This window comes from Stigmatopora argus, chromosome 23, assembly GCF_051989625.1.
Source record: "Stigmatopora argus isolate UIUO_Sarg chromosome 23, RoL_Sarg_1.0, whole genome shotgun sequence".
Classification (NCBI taxonomy): Eukaryota; Metazoa; Chordata; class Actinopteri; order Syngnathiformes; family Syngnathidae; genus Stigmatopora; species Stigmatopora argus.
The window spans coordinates 1,141,105-1,159,063 of record NC_135409.1 but is presented as its reverse complement, the minus strand read 5'-3'; the positions used below and the strand labels follow the sequence as shown (position 1 = coordinate 1,159,063).

The 17,959-nt window shown below is 44.1% G+C and overlaps 2 protein-coding genes across 5 annotated transcripts in view; one reads left to right on the top strand and one right to left on the bottom strand.

Annotated features, from left to right (window-relative positions):
• snd1 (staphylococcal nuclease and tudor domain containing 1) overlaps positions 1 to 17,959 on the bottom strand; it is a 157,493-nt gene that overhangs the window by 55,003 nt on the left and 84,531 nt on the right. Inside the window, exons 17-18 of one of the 3 annotated variants that reach the window (XM_077593848.1) lie at positions 10,548 to 10,655; positions 10,440 to 10,478 (exon numbers count right to left, since the gene is read on the bottom strand). The exons of 1 other annotated variant lie outside the window; for it this stretch is intronic. In XM_077593848.1, the coding sequence (XP_077449974.1) occupies positions 10,455 to 10,478; positions 10,548 to 10,655 (132 nt within the window). In that variant the 3' untranslated portion in view covers positions 10,440 to 10,454. Of the gene's footprint in view, positions 1 to 9,952; positions 10,656 to 17,959 lie in introns of those variants that run through there. One more of the 3 variants, XM_077593847.1, reaches the window with a different exon arrangement.
• lrrc4.1 (leucine rich repeat containing 4.1) lies at positions 9,192 to 14,245 on the top strand. Of its 2 annotated transcripts, none has more exons than XM_077593845.1 (2): positions 9,192 to 10,496; positions 10,629 to 14,245. In XM_077593845.1, exon 2 carries the CDS (start codon positions 10,860 to 10,862, stop codon positions 13,722 to 13,724), a length of 2,865 nt encoding a protein of 954 aa, XP_077449971.1. In that variant the 5' UTR covers positions 9,192 to 10,496; positions 10,629 to 10,859; the 3' UTR covers positions 13,725 to 14,245. The 2 variants fall into 2 exon arrangements, with proteins under 2 accessions (XP_077449971.1, XP_077449970.1); XM_077593844.1 differs by having other exon boundaries at positions 10,624 to 14,245.

The window sequence follows — 17,959 nt, the reverse complement described above, 5'->3', positions numbered from 1 at the left end:
GTATGTAGAGGTACCACTGTACAAGTAAATCGACATACGAGCTTGGACCCGGAACACATTAAGCTTGTATCTCAAGGTATTACTGTATAAGAATCCAGCAAATGGTGCAAGTGGATTGTATCCCACCTCAGATAACCGCATTATTCCAGTAAAATACGGCAGCTCCAAACCAGCCTTGTTGCTCGAGTCCATTAACTCGGAGAAAAGTGGGTATCCGTGAAAATGCTCGATGTAAGGTACGTGGCACTTTTACGCTCAATGGTTTCGTTTGATGTGTTGTTGAATTTGAATAGATTTCAAACAGAGCAAACACAGCCTTTTCTCTGAGATCAATGTAACAAGAAGCCATTGCGTAAGATATTTGCTAGGTCATTTTAAGTCATCTACACAAAACTAGTACAGTGGTACCTCGAGATACGAGCTTAATCGGAAGTTTCCCATTGAAATGAATGGGAAACAAATTAATTCGTTTCAACTCTCTGAAAAAAACACCAAAAACAGGATATTGGATTGAAAAAAATGTTTTATTTCTTATAATTCGCCATATATTGACAAAATAATAAATAACGAGTGGTTTGATAGTAATAATGTGTTTAATAGGAGTAAAATTAGACGCATTTCACGGAGGGTAGACAGCGGCATACACGGAGGGGGGGGGGGGGGGTGTTCGGGGGGGCTTTATCCACGGTAACAATGCACTCGTGAACGAACAAACAAATTTAAATTAACTGGGATAACTATATACAGACACTCAACGTTTAATGTAACTTCAAACAAAACTAAATTCTAAATGTGTTGTAATCTTTTTTACCTTACGTAGTTCTACGGGTTGACACCACCTGGCCGCTCCGCCAAAGTCTTCAAAACGAACGCATCAAGAGTTGTTTGTTTTTGTCTACCCTTCAAAATATTTCGATAATGTCGCATACAAATGTCATCACAATAGGATAACGCACAACCACTTGCCAACGAGAAATAGTCTTTAAAGAACGATTGCGGGAGCATCTTTCCTTAGAAAGAATAACAGGAAATACAATAGTTGAGCTTACCCACGTATTGATTGTGGGTAATGAAGTTTTATTCTGAGAGTATACTTCATTACCCAGAAAGCCCTCTTTTTGCCCGGGCGTTGTGCGTTTCCTGGTCGTATGAGAAACTCGTCTGAATTAATCGTTCCGTGCTCGTAGATATTGTTATACACGAAAGATATGCCAAAAAAAATGCCATGGCCACCTGGCTTGGTCGCATCACGAAATTTTGACCGCATCACGGGCGAATTATTCGATTGAAATTTCCCCCGTAAGACAAGCATTTTGTATGACGAGCGGTCGTATGACGAGGTACCACTGTATATAGAATGGCATTTTGGGAAATCTGTTCAGCTGCTATATTTTCAAACACTTTCAGACAGTGCTTGACACTATTTTTAAGGGGCCACTCCTGCCATCATTAGCAAATGTAATATTGAGGGAACAAAAGCATGAAAAATTCAGCCACTCATGCATTGTACAGCAATTACTAGTGTTTTTTCCCAAATAAACCACACACCTTGTAACTGTAACTTTCTTTTAGTTTGTACTACAATAAACGACAGCCCTGACTCAATCGGTGTGGACTCACCCACGCAAAGATGTCGCACACCGCACAGGTACTCAGGAGAAGTCAATCGACATCAGGACACGCAGCTCCCCTTAGCGATGGCGTGGTAGGCTCGAATCTGATTGAACGCGTCACTGTATTATTGACTTTAATTTAGAAAGTGCTGCCTGCTGCTACCCACCTACTTCCGAGACCTACCCCACCCCTTCCTTATCTCACCATAGCTTGAATCTAGTAGGACCCCTGACACAGTCCTTCCCTCGGAGGGTATACACCTGATTGCACTGCTTCAAAAAACACTCAAGCAGTGACGCTTTTGAACCAAAAGTTTGCGTGTGGCGCATTCTCCCTTCTACAGTGGGGCAAATAAGTATTTAGCCAACCAACAATTGTGAAAGTTCTCCTACTTGAAAAGATAAGAGGCCTGTAATTGTCAACATGTAAACCTCCTCAACCATGAGACAGAATGTGGAAAAAAAAGAAAATCATATTGTTTGATTTTTAAATAATTTATTTCCAAATTAGAGTGGAAAATAAGTATTTGGTCACCTACAAAGAAGATTTCTGGCTGTCAAAGAGGTCCCACTTCTTCTAACGAGGTCTCCACTCATTACCTGTATTAATAGCATCTGTTTTAACTCATTATCGGTATAAAAAGACACCTTGGAGGAGAAAGAATACTGAATTGCATCCGAAGAACACCATACCCACTGTGAAGCATGGGGGTGGAAAAATCGTGCTTTGGAGCTGTTTTTCTGCAAAGGGATCAGGACGACTGATCTGTGCAAGGGAAATAATGAATGGGGCCACGTATCGAGAGATTTTGAGTGAAATTCTCCTTCCATCAGCAAGGATATTGAATAGGAGACATGGCTGGGTCCTTCAGCATGACAATGATTACAAACACACAGCCAGGGCAACAAAGGAGTGGCTTCGTAAGAAGCATTTCAAGGTCCTGGCCTAGCCAGTCTCCAGATCTCAACCCCATAGAAAATCTGTGGAGGGATTTGAAAGTCCGTGTTGCCCAACGACAGCCCCAAAACATCACTGCTCTAGAGGAGATCTGCATGGAGGAATGGGCCAAAATACCAGTGTGTGAAAAGCTTCTGAAGCGTTACAGAAAACGTTTGGCCTCCGTTATTGCCAACAAAGGGTACAGAACGAGGTATTGAGATGAACTTTTGGTATTGACCAAATACTTATTGTCCACCATGATTTGCAAATAAGTTCTTTAAAAATCAAACTGAGTTTCAGTTTTTTTTCCCCACATTCGGTCTCTCTTGGTTGAGGTTTGGTTGAAGATGGGTATCTTGACAATTACAGGCCTCTCTAATCTTTTCAAGTAGGATAACTTGCACAATTGGTGGTTGACTAAATACTTATTTGCCCCACTGTATTTATTGGCCGTTTCTTGTAGATGTCGGCCCGACAGCAACATTTCCTATACCATGAAGTTTAATGAAGGTATTTAATAGGTGGAGACGGTTTTGGCCTTGTAGAAGCAGATGATTTAGGAGTTTGCCCTTGAGTCAAAATGGACACCCAGGAGTGAAAACCAAAAGAAATCACCACATATGATCTTCACAAGAATGGGAAAGGCAGACTGACAACAGCAAAAAAGTTTGACCTCGGTTGTCCCCAAATGAGGCATAAAAATGGCCCCTGCAAAGAGTCCATTGGCTGGGAAGGAATAAATGCAGCATATTTCATGCACACACGTTAAACAGAGAATTCTTACACATAAGTCAGGAGTCACATGATGAAATGAAGGTGGGCCACATGTACCTTCCCTTAATTGGGTTGGTAAAACATGAGAATGCATTAAAGGAATTCTTGCCTTGAACCAAAAGCAAGCAAAATAATTATCTTAAGTCTTATTGAATCTGGATGAAATTACCGGGGAAGTACAAATGGGACAACAACAAATAATTGCTGAACATGCAATATTTTTAGTCATCGTATATTTCTTGGTTGTAATAGTTGGGGTAATGTTGCATGCATGAAATGCGCATCAGAAGTCAGCTTTATATCTCATGCCACGTTATTGTACAGGCTAGGTCAAACTAATAGCGTGCGAGATGAAGTGTGATCGAGATTTTAGGCTAATCGGTTTGGCCGCAAGAACGCCGAAAAGGTGACTACTTTTGATAAGCTTTGAAAGAATGCTTGGAGGTCAGCGGAATAACAGTAAGGTTTGATTTAAAATGCATCACATTTGAGTTTTTGGAGATGTCTTAGCGGTATCATGTCTCCTTTTAAGAGTTTTAAACGGTTGATCAGATTTCCTGCAGATATTCCATTAGAAAACTACTTAAAAAGCCAGGACTCGTCTATTAAGGTTTGCGCTCTGAATCACCACCGTTTATGCCTTTCACTACATTCAATAAAACTTTTTAAAATTGGCTCAGATAGCGTCAAAGCGAATTACTTGTTTTTTTTTCTTTGAGGCCCGAAATTCTGAAGAAAGGACTCTGTCAGGATGTAGAAAATGAAGATAGTGTTTGTATTTGTTCAAAAAAGGCATTTTATCCACCAAGTCCAAAAGATTTAGATGCTGTGTGGCCATGACTTACCATATTTATATACGGCTTACATTATATAAGCCACAGGCCTGTATAAGCCGCACCCTTAAAATTATTGAATTTTACAATTTCTCGCGTAAAAGCCCGATTCACAATTTTCACCTTCATATTCACGTGGTATCATACGCAGGTATCAAGGTTTATATTTTAATGATCGAACGCAAGACCTTCGATCAGCTTTAACTATTGGGATGTGCTGACATGGTAAACGCTACAGTCACAGCACGTTTAACTACGGTAAGATGGCAGCGCCCTGAGGGAGCAATAGCAGGCAAAAGTTAGTGTTCTCGCATCTGGCCAGTCAGAACACGTTTAACTATAGTAAGATGGCGACGCCCTGAGCGCCTAGTCAGTGGCACAAGTGAGTTTTTTCACGTTTTATGCAAGATATGGTTTATTTTTTCCTTGAATTATATTCATAGACGTCAAAATACATTTTGTTTAGCGTTTTATCTGTTTATCTTTTCTCTATTTTGAAATAAATGACCGTATCGGCCACATGACGTCAGAGCGTCAAGGCGTCGTCAACTTGCAGTTTCGTGCATGTCGCGTTTTTACGCGCATATAAGCCATGCCCTCGATTCGTCATCATTTTTTCTGAAAAAAGCGGTTTATATGCGAGTAAAGACGGTACTTTTTCACCTACAGTTTGCCCAGCAATTGTCAGTTCGCAAAGCGACCTGGTGACAACTGCACATACAAACATGCACAATGAATTGTAATGCAGCCACTACATGAACACAAAGGCTGCTCCATTTTTTAATATGGTAAAAATGCGACACTTGTCACATTTTACCCTGGCCGAGTGGGTTAAGGAATACTAACGAAGGAGCGTCTTTTCTTCTGCTAATCCAGGCTCTGGCAGCTGCTAGGAACACAGCTCGACATAATGAAGCCCATTAGTCTGAAGACAATGGCGGCTCACTAAAGCTCAAACATTAAATAATGTGGGATGAGAGGGGAAGGGAACACACCTGTTTCCCTTGAACTGTCATGACCTGACACTGCCCTCATTTGAGAAAGCAAATATGCTGAACATGAGAATTTAGGACTGAAAAGTGATGACAAAAATTACATTAGTGTGGAGCGCATAAGGACAAATTGAGTTGGTTTGTCATGCAGATAATCCACTCTGGCCAGACAGATTAGATTAGAATTTTATTTCATCCCATATTCGGGAAATTTCCTTGGTTGCAGTAGCAAGACAGACACAGACATTGTAGACCTAGGTAAAAAACTGGAGCCACACACAGGAAGTCCCCAAGGTGGGGGGACCTTCTGCAGACTGAGACTGAGGTCAAATATGCAGAATCACTCTTTCAAGTTGATCCGCACAGTCCCTCAGTAGTCTGGAGGTGATCATCTTCCTTGCCTAGATCCTCCTAAATTGTCCTATCACCTGATCAGCAGCAGCGGAGAGGACGGTGGGGGGCTTCAAAGCACACAAGCATACAACTCTCCCAATGCAGCCCGGCAAGCACCGACAGTTCCCCCATCTGACCGGGGAGAGATCTCACGCTCCCACAAAAAAGATGGAATGCTCGATCTGGAGCGTCAGTTCTTCTCCCAGCACTATCGTCCACTGCTCACAGCTGATCCTGCGTGGCTGAATGGCTCCAAAGACATCTAGCTAGGACTAGCACAAAGAAACTAAGCCACGCGACGGGTGGGGTCGAGTCGCAAAGGCCGTAAAACAACAAAGCAAAAAGCACTAAGTACAAAGCAAAGTATATGGGAAAGCATTAAGAAATATTAAAATGCAATTTAAAAAGTTACAAACGCAGCAAAAACACAAAACGAGCAAGAGCGGACGCAGCTACCGCTACCGGCTGCCACTTGAGCGACGCTATCTTGGTTGCATTAGCAAGAATGGATACAGATACAATGCCTTTATTGCCAAATATTAATCTCTAGAAAAAGCATGTTGTGATTAAACTTGTGTTCTGCTTATGAAATGATATCACAGGAACACTGTTTAAACTGCAACTGGTATGTGTGTCTGTAATCTCTCGCATATTAATTCCTAGAAATGAAGATGAAAATCGGGATGATCTCTAATCAGGTCGTTTGGCCTGAAGGTCAGCGTAACTGTGTTGTGTGTGTGTACGTTTCAGTGCAGTGGCCTGGAAATAGCGGTTTAAGATAAAATTGCACCGGAGCAAGCAGTGTAATCAAGTACTGTTACAGGCCATTTACAGGTTACACAAATTAATGCAACAGTGCCACAATCGGGGCTGAATATTACACACATTGACTTAGAAGAAAATTATGATTCCACAAATTCCTGCTTTGTCCTTTTCCAATTTTACACCAAACCCATACATCAACCTTTTCTGTAATGGGTTTTATCGTAATATTGTATTTCCAAGTGGTAAAAATCACTTTGGATGAGACCCCATTACACAATAATTGTAGTAGCTGTAGTCAATAGTTTGTCCTACATTCTTTGTACTCTAATTGCAGGTCAATCATATAGTGGAGCACAATATGGCGATATTTACGGACTCTAGCCATGATTCCTTGATCCTGGAAAAAGAAAACCATACTAACGTTCAGATGTACATTCCGCTAATCTGATCGTCATTGGTATGCTGCACTGCAGGCGTTTTAATCCAAATGGAAATAGTGACGCGCACACATATGCCAACAGATACAGGCTGCTGACCTACATGTGACTGGCCGAAGCCCAGATTCACCAGAACTTGCCCCAGGGGTTGTTTGGTACAGTTTGTATACGCCCCTTGAAAAACCAAGGCCGGCAAAGCCTCGCCAAAGTAGGACGCGTGTTACCCCCAAACCAAATCTGGTGCCTAGGGAGTATCCAGAGAGCCTCGGGGGAAGCGGAGGGCATCAGGACTGACATGTTGGAGTGAAGGTCCCACAAATCTGACAGCTCATCGGGTCGTCACTAGTCTCCGGTCCTGAAGGTAAAGCCTGACAAGACTCATCAATGAGTGTGTTTTTACTGTGAACATATGGGGCCCCACTGTGTGACCCCGCTGTCTGGCTGCTGTCCACCAAGCGTACTATATACTGGCACAATCTAAAGCATCGCAACACCGCTCCAAATCTAGCATCTTAGCCAAGTATGCAAATTTGCCATAAAACCACGCTCTTGTATTTCAGGTGAAATCCATTCACTCAGGATAAGTGATTTTTCTTGGTGCCCTACATTTTTCCTACTGGGCTTTGGACTCACACTGTCACCCTCAACGATTGATCACATTAAAGGTTTGACAGGGCATAAAGCAGGTTTCATTCAGCAATATACTGCAGGGCAGGTAGATAATAGGGGAGAGTGAAAGTAGACTGAATACGAACCAAGTGTGAGGTATTTTGCAGGTCATTAAAGCCTTGGACTAGATGGATTCATTTCAGGTCACCCGCTCACCCAACCAACTGTCTACAAAATAACCTTATCAACAATCACACAGACACAACTGCAACTTACTAGCATTGCATGCTATTTTAAATGTGATGATCAACGAGGAAGTCACAGTTAAACAGTATCACACTGGTTGCCCTGTGAGGGAATCCCTGTTGGGAAATAAAATCCCCAATGTATATGTACTTATGTGGCCGCCATGTGCTCCATTGAAGCCCATTGCTATTCAATTGCTGTGAAGTAAAGGAGAAGTCTGTGGGTGTATAAAACACGGGCTCGGCTGTGTGCTCGTTGTGCCGGTGGGAATAGTGCACTGCGCTACAGGCGCTCTGACCTTTTCTGCCTACCGTGCTAACTCTCCCTCTCTTACAAGCTTATCCGTTACCTCACGTACACACAAACACACACATACACACACGTAGCAGTACGGTCACAGCTAGCTTTAGTAGCCATCAATTAGACGTGAAGCTTACCCGTTTAATGGGCAAGGGGGTTGTACAAATCATAGGTGGAATATGGAAGATGGAACTTTAGGGCAAATTTGTTTTAGCCTCCAAAGACACAGGCGGCGGAGGGTAAAGCGTGTTTCATCTTTCGACTATTGCCTTGATGATAATGACCTTTTATGGGATGCAAGATTTTGCTCATGTCGGGGGGTTAAATTTCTACACGGTTAGGAGGCTCTATCAACTGGCAAAAACTGACTGCATTTCAAGAAATTGTGTCTTCAATTGAACCGAAACAAAAAGGGCCTTTCCTAATGGGCAAATGATTATGGTCACTATTATGAAGTATGAAAAATTAAAACACCAATTCACACCCAGAATTGGACACATGACCAACTCGAATGAGAAAGCCATTGTCGGTCACCCAAGGCCAGTTTTTTTTCCATCTTGGGCTTGTCCTGTCTGCTCAAAGGCATAAGGGAATAAAAAGAAAAAAATATATTCCGAATGTTATGATTCATGATTAAGACTTGAACGTGCAATGTTTGGGATTCTCATCGACCCTGAATGCTTAAAGTACTATGTGGATAAAAATGTCGTTGCTATTAAAATCACAATTGACACAGTGAGAGTTCAAGGGTGAGCATTGATGAGGCGGAGGGTGAAGTGAGCCTGGGTGAAGAGAGTGAAGAGTGACAAGGGGTTTGGTGGCGTAGTTATCTGCATCCTGACCCTGCACGACAGGATCAGGATGCATAAGCACTATTTATTTACCTTCACCTTTTACTTTCAATTCATAAAAATGCAGTGTGAGAGAACTGCCTTGACGGGTATTGTTGGTGGAATACCTTCAATTACCTATAAATATATTTTTGGTTTCTTTTCAAATCCTTAAACCAAGAGCCAAACTCACATAAAATAAAGAAAAGATAAGCAGGACACCGGAGCAAACTGGTTTTTCCACAGGTGCATCTCTAAAAAAGGTCTGAGTGCTTTGAGCTCAACCAACTACATCAGGATACTGCAGCGCAAGCGGAGAGTGAGCAAGAGAGTGGGAGCCAGAGAGAGAGAGAGAGAGAGAGAGAGGGAGGAGAGGAGAAAGAGAGAGAGAGAGAGAGAGAGAGAGAGAGAGAGAGGAGAGGAGAGAGAGGAGAGGAGAGAGAGAGCGAGAGAGAGACAGACAGAGCGAGAGAGAGACAGACAGAGCGAGAGAGCAAAACAGAAAGATCCAAGCCTGCTCACTCTCTTTAGCTGCTACAGCGGATCCTTTCCACATCGACGCTACTATTAACGATTCGCCCGTATGCCTTGCTCGCACCCTGCACTTGCCTTGCTGCTCTCTTGGTCGGACGTTGTGTTGGAGGCGAGGTGCTGATCGGCGCCACAAGAGGAGGTTTAAGAAAAACAAGAAAAAGGAGGACTGGAACGGAAGCGAATGGAACGAAAGGAGAAACTGCACCACCCCTCCTCTTCCTAAACTCATCCCCCTACCCTAAAATCAGCATCCCCCCACCCCACCCATCCCCGCATCCCACTCCCCCGCTCTGAAGAAATTGACGGATTATTGGGAAGTGCGCGGAAGGCAAGCTGCAGCTGCTGCTATGTGCGCTTGTTAGGGATGGCGCGTGTGCGTCCACAATTTGCCGAACGGCCGCAGTGTGCAGCAACATGACGAGACAAGAGGATGGGGACAGCGGGAAAAAGCCTCACAGCCCCCGCCGAGCGTTTAGTGTAAAAAATAAATAAATATATAAATATATATATATATATATATATATATATATATATTTTAAAGGATAAGAAGGCTAGGATAAACACAAAAAAAATCAAGTGGGCACGACGCCACATTGGGGAGTGAAAGAACTGTCAGACTTACCAAACGACCAAATGATTGACTGCTGAAAAGTCGGCACAGGAATACAAAGAGGAAGAGAAAGGCGGGGGCTTTTTTTTTTTAAAACTAAACCCCCTTGGATTGTCAATCTCTTCTCTGGAGCGCTGCAAACAATAAGAAAAGCAAGCTGGAAAAATTGACTGTGGATTTCTTTCAACCTTTTTATTTCGTCCTGTTAGACTCTTTTGGACAATTGTGTCACAGGACCACTGCTATGGAAACCTGGATAAGGTGTCTTTCGAGAGGATCAGCTGTCGGATTCCAAGGACAAGCGAGGCGAGCGGAGCCGACTGTCAGAAGCCAGCAGTGGAGCACCACTTCCTTGGGAGCTTGAGTGGATTCTAATGTACGATCTTTTTGTTGTTGTTGTTATCGTCGTTCAAGAGACAAAACACTCACCTTAAAGGGCCTTCAAATCTCTTTGATTGGATGTACAGCTTCACAAAAGGGCTCATCCTATTTAGCAGGGCAGTTGTTGAAAGGCTTTCGTTACTGCTCGGGATATACGTTCATCTAAAGTGAGTGCCACAGCTCGTTGCAGAGAGGCTTTATATCGATGGCAGTTCAAGAGCCTGTAATGTTAACTTGAGGTAGGTTTCTAATGTTTCAACACATCTTTGAATCAGTCTGCATACCCCTACCTTCTTGACTTGTGTCTTTGTAATATGACTTTTGCTCACCCAATTTACCATTGCATCCTTTTCATCCATGTTGCAGAACAGCCAGCATCCCGTACTCAACCCAATCACCTTTGAACAGAGATCACGGAAATTAACTAATCATAGTCAAAAGTCTGCCGCCGAACTCAATATGTCTGCGTTTCATCTTCACTTTTCTTGTCCCTGCTGACTCTGGTCCTCACAGAACCAGTCAACCATCTCATCTTCCTGTCCCCAAAGCCCCCAAGCACATACACCACCACCACCAGCCCCCCAAATGATGCTGAATTATGAATGTGCCACATCATGAGTCTCCTGGGGAGGGTAGCTGCACATCGTGCCAGGAAAGCCACCCTACTCTGTGTAGTGTTCCTGATGGCACGAGCATGGAGCAGCGCCTCCCTGGCCTTAGGGGCGGCGTCTCAAGGACCCCAGGGCTGTCCTCCACAGTGCTCTTGCAGTAATCAGCAGGGGAAGGTGGTGTGCACCCGACGGGGCCTCACTCGTGTGCCCCCGGGCATACCAGCCAACACGCGACACCTCAATCTGATGGAAAACGCCATCGAGGCGGTGCAGGCTGATTCATTTCGCCACCTGCACCACCTTGAGGTGCTCCAGCTTGGGCGAAATGCCATTCGGCAGATTGAAGTGGGCGCGTTTAATGGACTTACTAGCCTCAACACTCTAGAACTGTTTGACAACCGGTTGACGGTGGTACCCAGTGGGGCCTTTGAGTACTTGTCCAAACTAAGAGAACTGTGGCTGAGGAACAACCCCATTGAAAGCATTCCTTCCTATGCCTTTAACCGGGTGCCCTCCCTAATGCGACTGGACCTTGGAGAGTTACGGAAACTGGAGTACATCTCAGAAGGTGCTTTTGAGGGCCTAAAAAATCTCAAGTACCTCAACTTGGGCATGTGTAACATCAAGGGAGATATGCCAAACATGAGTCCTCTCAAGGGCTTGGAGGAGCTGGAGATCTCTGAAAACCACTTCCCTGTCATAAAGCCGAGTTCTTTTAATGGCCTGAGATCGCTGAAAAAACTGTGGGTGATGAACTCACAGATAACTGTGGTAGAACGCAATGCCTTTGACGGTTTGCCGTCCTTGGTGGAGCTTAATCTCGCCCATAATAATCTAAGCTCTGTGCCCCATGATCTGTTCTACCCGCTCAGGTACTTGGTGGAGCTTCATCTCCATCACAATCCTTGGAACTGTGGCTGTGATGCTGTATGGTTAGCGCGCTGGCTAAAGGAATATATTCCCACCAACTCAACTTGCTGCGGACGCTGTAACTCACCTCCCACCATGAGAGGTCGACAGCTTGTAGAAGTGGATCAAGGTGAGGCGGCGGCAACACAGTGTTCCGCTCCGTTCATCGCAGATGCTCCGAGAGATTTAAACATCTCAGCTGGAAGAGTCGCAGAGCTTCGGTGTCGCACGGCCCAAATGTCGTCAGTACGCTGGCTCTTACCCAATGGGACCATCCTGACTCATGCCACCAGTCATTTGAGAATATTGGTACTTAACGATGGCACATTAAATTTCTCAAACGTCCTGACTTTAGACACTGGCATGTACACCTGCATGGTATCCAATGCAGCCGGGAAGTCCAACGCTTCAGCCTACTTCAACGTGAGCGCGGCTGAGCTCAATACGTCCAACTTGAGCTACTTCACAACGGTGACAGTTGAGGTCTTTGGCCCAACCACGGAGATGCCCAAACCCAAGAAGTCTACAACCACATATTTTGCTACTGCAGGGCCTGGCGCTGCAGGAGGAGGACTTGGCCTTGGAACAACCACAACTGCCTCACCCTCCATCTTTCAGCCAGTGTTCATCTCCACACCAACCGTATTGCTACAAAGCACCGAGAGCTCACCCGGTGCTGCCAAGCCATCTGTAGCACCCGGAATCAAAGGGGCCACCAGCAAGCCTGGGAAGTCGGGGCCTAGTCTGGACGAAGTCATGAAAACCACCAAGATCATAATCGGCTGCTTTGTGGCGGTGACGCTGATGGCTGCCGTGATGCTTATTGTCTTTTACAAACTGAGAAAACGGCACCAACAAAGGAGTACCGTGGCGGCTGCTCGCACCGTGGAGATCATCCAGGTCGACGAGGAGGACCTTCCACCACCGGCTTCGGCAACTCAAGAGACAGCTCTGAGACTACCTGAGATAAGGGACCACAATAGCATACACAAACTGGACTATCTCACTCACAGGGCGGACTACAGCTGTCACAAACCCAAGGCTGAATACAAACCGCAGCCTGATTTCACCTTTCACAAGCCAAAAGCCGAGTATACGACATACAAGCCCAGTATGGGCTTCCACGCCCAAAAGTCCACGCCAGATTTTAGTCTCCATAGACCAAAGCTTGACTACAGCCCCTTTAAACAGAACTACAACACTCACAGACCCAAAGCAGAAAACAGCCTGTTCAAAGCAGACCTTGGGACTCATCCAAAAACAAGGACTGACTACAGCCCGTTCAAAGCAGACTTTGGGACTCATCCAAAAACAAGGACTGACTACAGCCCTTTCAAATCAGACTACAGCACTCATCCAAGGCAAAAGACGGACTTTAGCCCATTTAAAAGAGATTACAGTACCCAACCAAAATCCAAACAGGACTACAGCCCATTAAGATCGGAGTACGACACCCAGCATAAACACAAGGTTGAATACAGCCCGTTCAAGCACGACTTCGGAACTCATCCTCGACCCAAAGTGGATTACAGTCCATTCAACCCTGGCTACAGCACTCAACCCAAACCGAAAACGGACTACAGTATCCAGAAATGTAAAATTGACAGCAACTACAAACCCAAGGAACCCTATAACGCTTTCAAGGTAGACTTCAGCCCTCACAGGCCAGACTTCAGCGCCTTCAAATCAGATTTCAGTCCTCACACGCAGAGACCTAAAATGGATTACAGTCCGCACAAGGTGGACTGTAGCCCCCATAAAATGGACTTCAGCACTATGAAGCCAAAATACAACACATACAAACCCAGTGGCCACAGTGCCAAATGGACCGAGAACAATGTGGGGAATTCTTTGCCTCGAACCTTGCCCAGCACCATCACAGCAATGGCTGAGCCCTTTCTCATTAAAACTCACATCAAGGAGAAGGTACAGGAAACTCAAATTTAACAAGCATAGATGGCCTACCCTTAGGCCCAAGTTACCGCCCTTAAGCCAGACCCCTTGAATCATGCAATAGAATGCACAATACAAACATGGACAGAAACTCCTATTTTGTACAGAGCAGACGCAAAGACTGTCAAGTTCTTTTGTTGTACATGCTTATAAATAAATATATATGGACAAATTGAAGATACTATGGGCTGGGACAGAGAAACATATTAAAAAGGAAATGAACTATTTTCTAACTTGTAACTTCTATTTAAAATACTACATTGTTTAAGAAACTTTCTCAACTTTGAAAAATGAGGGCGATGGGGTTGGGGCATTCTATGTGATTTTTAACAAAGCTAAAGCGAATGCAGTGATAAGAGGACATATTTACACAGAAAGATTCCTTAACAAAAAAAAATCAAAAAAAAATCAAAGGTTACCGTTAACCTTTACAGGTTTATCTTGTAAAAGCACCAAGAATTTGTACCGTGCCAAATATTATAAATGCAATAAAAATACTTTTTGGAAGAAACACACTGGTGAGCTGCTGTAGTTTCCTGTTGCACTGGCGTGTTACAGTAAAGATCAGCCAATTGGTGTGGATACTGTAGCAAGATACAGCGTCAGTAATGCTTTGAAGCCCATGGCTGTTGAATGACTTGGAGGTTGTGAATCACAGTGCAGAGGTCCCATGCTGCTTTCTCCTCCCCAATTACCACTCTTGACATTACAGCATGCAGCCATCATGCTATATCAGGCTGGTCAACAGATTAAGAGGATATGGGATTGATATCATTAAAGGTGAATGAATGGCAATTATAGCAACCAACACTGTTGTTCACGTGCCTCCAATGATGAAGCAAATCTAATCTTGGGTGGGGGTGTTTGGTCGATGGACATGTTTAATGTAATCGCGAGACAAAAGGTAAAAAGGTCGTAAATTTGGGTAAAATAGTGACTGGAATGTGGACCTCATATTGCCTGGAAAATATAGATCCTCATTTCTTTTTTCATTGCACTGCTAGCTGTTGTGCTTTCGTTAATCAGCACGTAGTGGGACATGTACGTGAGGGGCTTTTTTATTGTGACAAATGCGTTCAGGTAGCACTATTATTAACTGGGCATTCCTCATTTCTGACACAGTCGAACCCTCTTGATCTTAACGTGGGTGGGCAGATTACTGACTGACAAAGCAATAACATGCAATTTACATGGATGTCTGCAATCTGCAAAACAGGTGAAAGTTTAGATAGACGCACACGCGTTGGCTATTTTTTGCTTTTAATCATTTGAGTATATTATTTTTAGAGTGCTTAATGAACAAATAGGTAAGAAACATCAGAAGGTACTCTAGACTCTTATTTTTAGTCTGATTTTCAGCACTTTTGCTCAAATTACAGAGAGATGAAAGAACACTGAACAAATTAAAAGCCTTAAATGTCATAATGAATGTAGACTCTCATAGTGAAAGAAAAGAAGCATCTAAGTGGGCATGAATTGACACAAGTTTATGGCTGCACATCAGACCGGGGGTGGTAGGTACAGTCATGGCCAAAGGTTTTGACAATAACACAAATTTTAAATTTTCACAAGTCTGTTCCTTCAGGGATTTTAGGTCTTTGCAAGATGTTTCAATAGTGTAATGACTTTCAATGAGAAGCATTTCAGAAGTATCAAAACCTTTTATTGAGAATTACATGCAATAGGTCAATATTTGCAGTGTTGACCCTTCTGTGAAATAATCTTGAAAAGTAATCAAATAATGTTTCACATCTATGACATCACCTTCAATCCGTGTCATGCCCATGTCATAGAAACCATCCACATCACAACCATCGGTTTCAAAACCATGCATCTTTGTAACAGGGTATGTCCTTTGTTTATATGTAGCCTTTAACATCATCAGTATCACCACCATCATCGGTGTCACTGTCGCGATGCATCTTTGTAACAGAGAATTTGTATGTCATGAAATCTTGCCCTAAGTAAAATATTTTCTATAGAAGTAGAGTCGTCGGACCCACCACCTCCGTACTCTCCTTCTGCAGAAGCTTCAAAATCTCACTCATCTGTCTCGGCGTGCTTTATTTGTGTTCGACCTTGTGAATGTTCATAGTGGACCGGACACCTTCTTTTTCACGCTTTTTCATGCTTGGAGTATAAAAGAATTTGTGTTTTTGATTTTCCACTCGCCTCTTGGGGATTGACCACAAGTTCTCAATGGGATTAAGATCTGGAGAGTTTCCTGGCGAAGGGGCCAAAATGTTAATGTTTTGTTCCCTAAGCCATTTTGTTATGACCTTTGCTTTAAGGGAAATAAGTTGGCCTGGTACCATTCTTTGTTCATTGCTGTTTTTAGGCAAGATTGTGAGAGAGCCCACTCCCTTGACTGAAAAGCAATCCCACACATGAATGGTCTCAGGATGCCTCATCGTTGGCCTGAGACAAGACCGATGGTAGCGCTCACCTCGTCTTCTCTGAACAAGTCTTATTCCAGATGCCCCAAACAATCGGAAAGGGGATACAGAGAAAATGACTTTGCCCCAGTCCTTAGCATTCTTGTAAATTCTGCAGAATATCAGTCTGTCCCTGATGTTTTTAGATAGATTAGAACTTTATTTCATCCCGTATTAGGGACATTTCCTTGGTTGCAGTAGCAAGACAGACACACAAGACATTGTAGACCTATGTAAAAAAAACTGGAGCCACACACAGGAAGTCCACAAGGTGGGGACCTTCTGCAGACTGAGACTGAGGTTAAATATGCAGAATCACTCTTTCAAGCTAATCCGCACAGTCCCTCAGTAGTCTGGAGGTTTTAAAGATCATCTTCCTTGCCTAGATACTCCTAAAATGTCCTATCACCTGATCAGCAGCAGCAGAGAGGCCGGTGGGGGGCTTCAAAGCACACAAGCAGCCCAGCAAGCACCGGCAGCTCCTCCATCTGACCGGGGAGAGATCTCACGCTGCCATAACAATGATGGAATGCTCGGTCTGGAGCGTTGTCTCTTCTCCCGGCACTATCGTCCACTGCTCACAGCTGATCCTGTGGCAGCGGAGACACGTCTGAAAAGCTCCAAAGATGTCTTGGACTAGCACAAAGAAACCGAGCCACGCGACGGGTGGGGTCAAGTCGCAAAGGTCGCAGAACAACAAAGCCAAAAAGCACGAAGTACAAAGCAAAGTATATGGGAAAGCATTGAGAAATATTAAAATGCATTTAAAAAATATAGAAAAGCATCAAAAACACAAAACGAGCAAGAGCGGACGGAGCTACCGGTAGCAGCTGCCACTTGAGTGGCGCTATCTTGGTTGCAGTAGCAAGAACGGATACAGACACATGAAAAAGACATTGTAGAATTAGATAAAACTGGAACCACACACAGGAAGTCTTCCACCAGGTGGGGAACTTCTGCAGACTGAGACCGAGGTTGAAAATATGCAGAGTCACTCTTCCAAGCTTATCCACACAGTCCCTCAGTAGTCTGGAGCTGAAGAATCAACAGCAACAGAGTAAAACACGCCTCAACTCTGTTTCCGGCCTGGTAAGCGCCGACAGCTCTTCCATCTTATCGGGGAGGTATCTCACTTTCCCCATAATAATAGATGGAATGATTGGTCTGAAGCGTGGCTTCTTCTCGCTGCACTTTTGTCCAGCTCTGGATTTGCAGCAGCATTGAGGTGTTGCTCTTTCTGCTGTGTATTGTTCACAACTAATCCCATGTTTATGACAGCGGAGGCATGGCTGAATGGTTCCAAAGAAGAACTCGCAGAAAGAAGCCAAGCTAACAGAACAAAGAAAGTGGTAAAAACATTAAAAAGTAAAAGACACCGAAGTTATTACACAGAAGGGATTGTGTGTCGTGCTACTGCAAGTTCAGAGTCCTGATGGCTGTGGGAAAAAACTGTCCTTAAGCCTATTTGTCCGTACTTTGTGAGACCTGTAGCGTTTGCCAGAGGGCAGCAGCTGGAACAGGTTGTGACCAGGGTGGTATGGGTCCCCGACAATGTTCTGCTGAGGCAACGAGGGCTGGCAATGTCTTCCAGTGAGGGCAGAGAGCAGCCGACGATCTTCTGGGCAGTGGTAATCACCCTCTGCATGGCCTTTTTGTCTGCCGCCGTGCTTACAGCTTACCACACTGTAATGCAGTATGCCAGGATGCTTTCCACAGTGACTCTATAGAAGGTTACCAGAAGCTTAGTGTCCAAGTTGTTCCTCCTGAGTACCCTGAGGAAATGGAGTCGTTTCT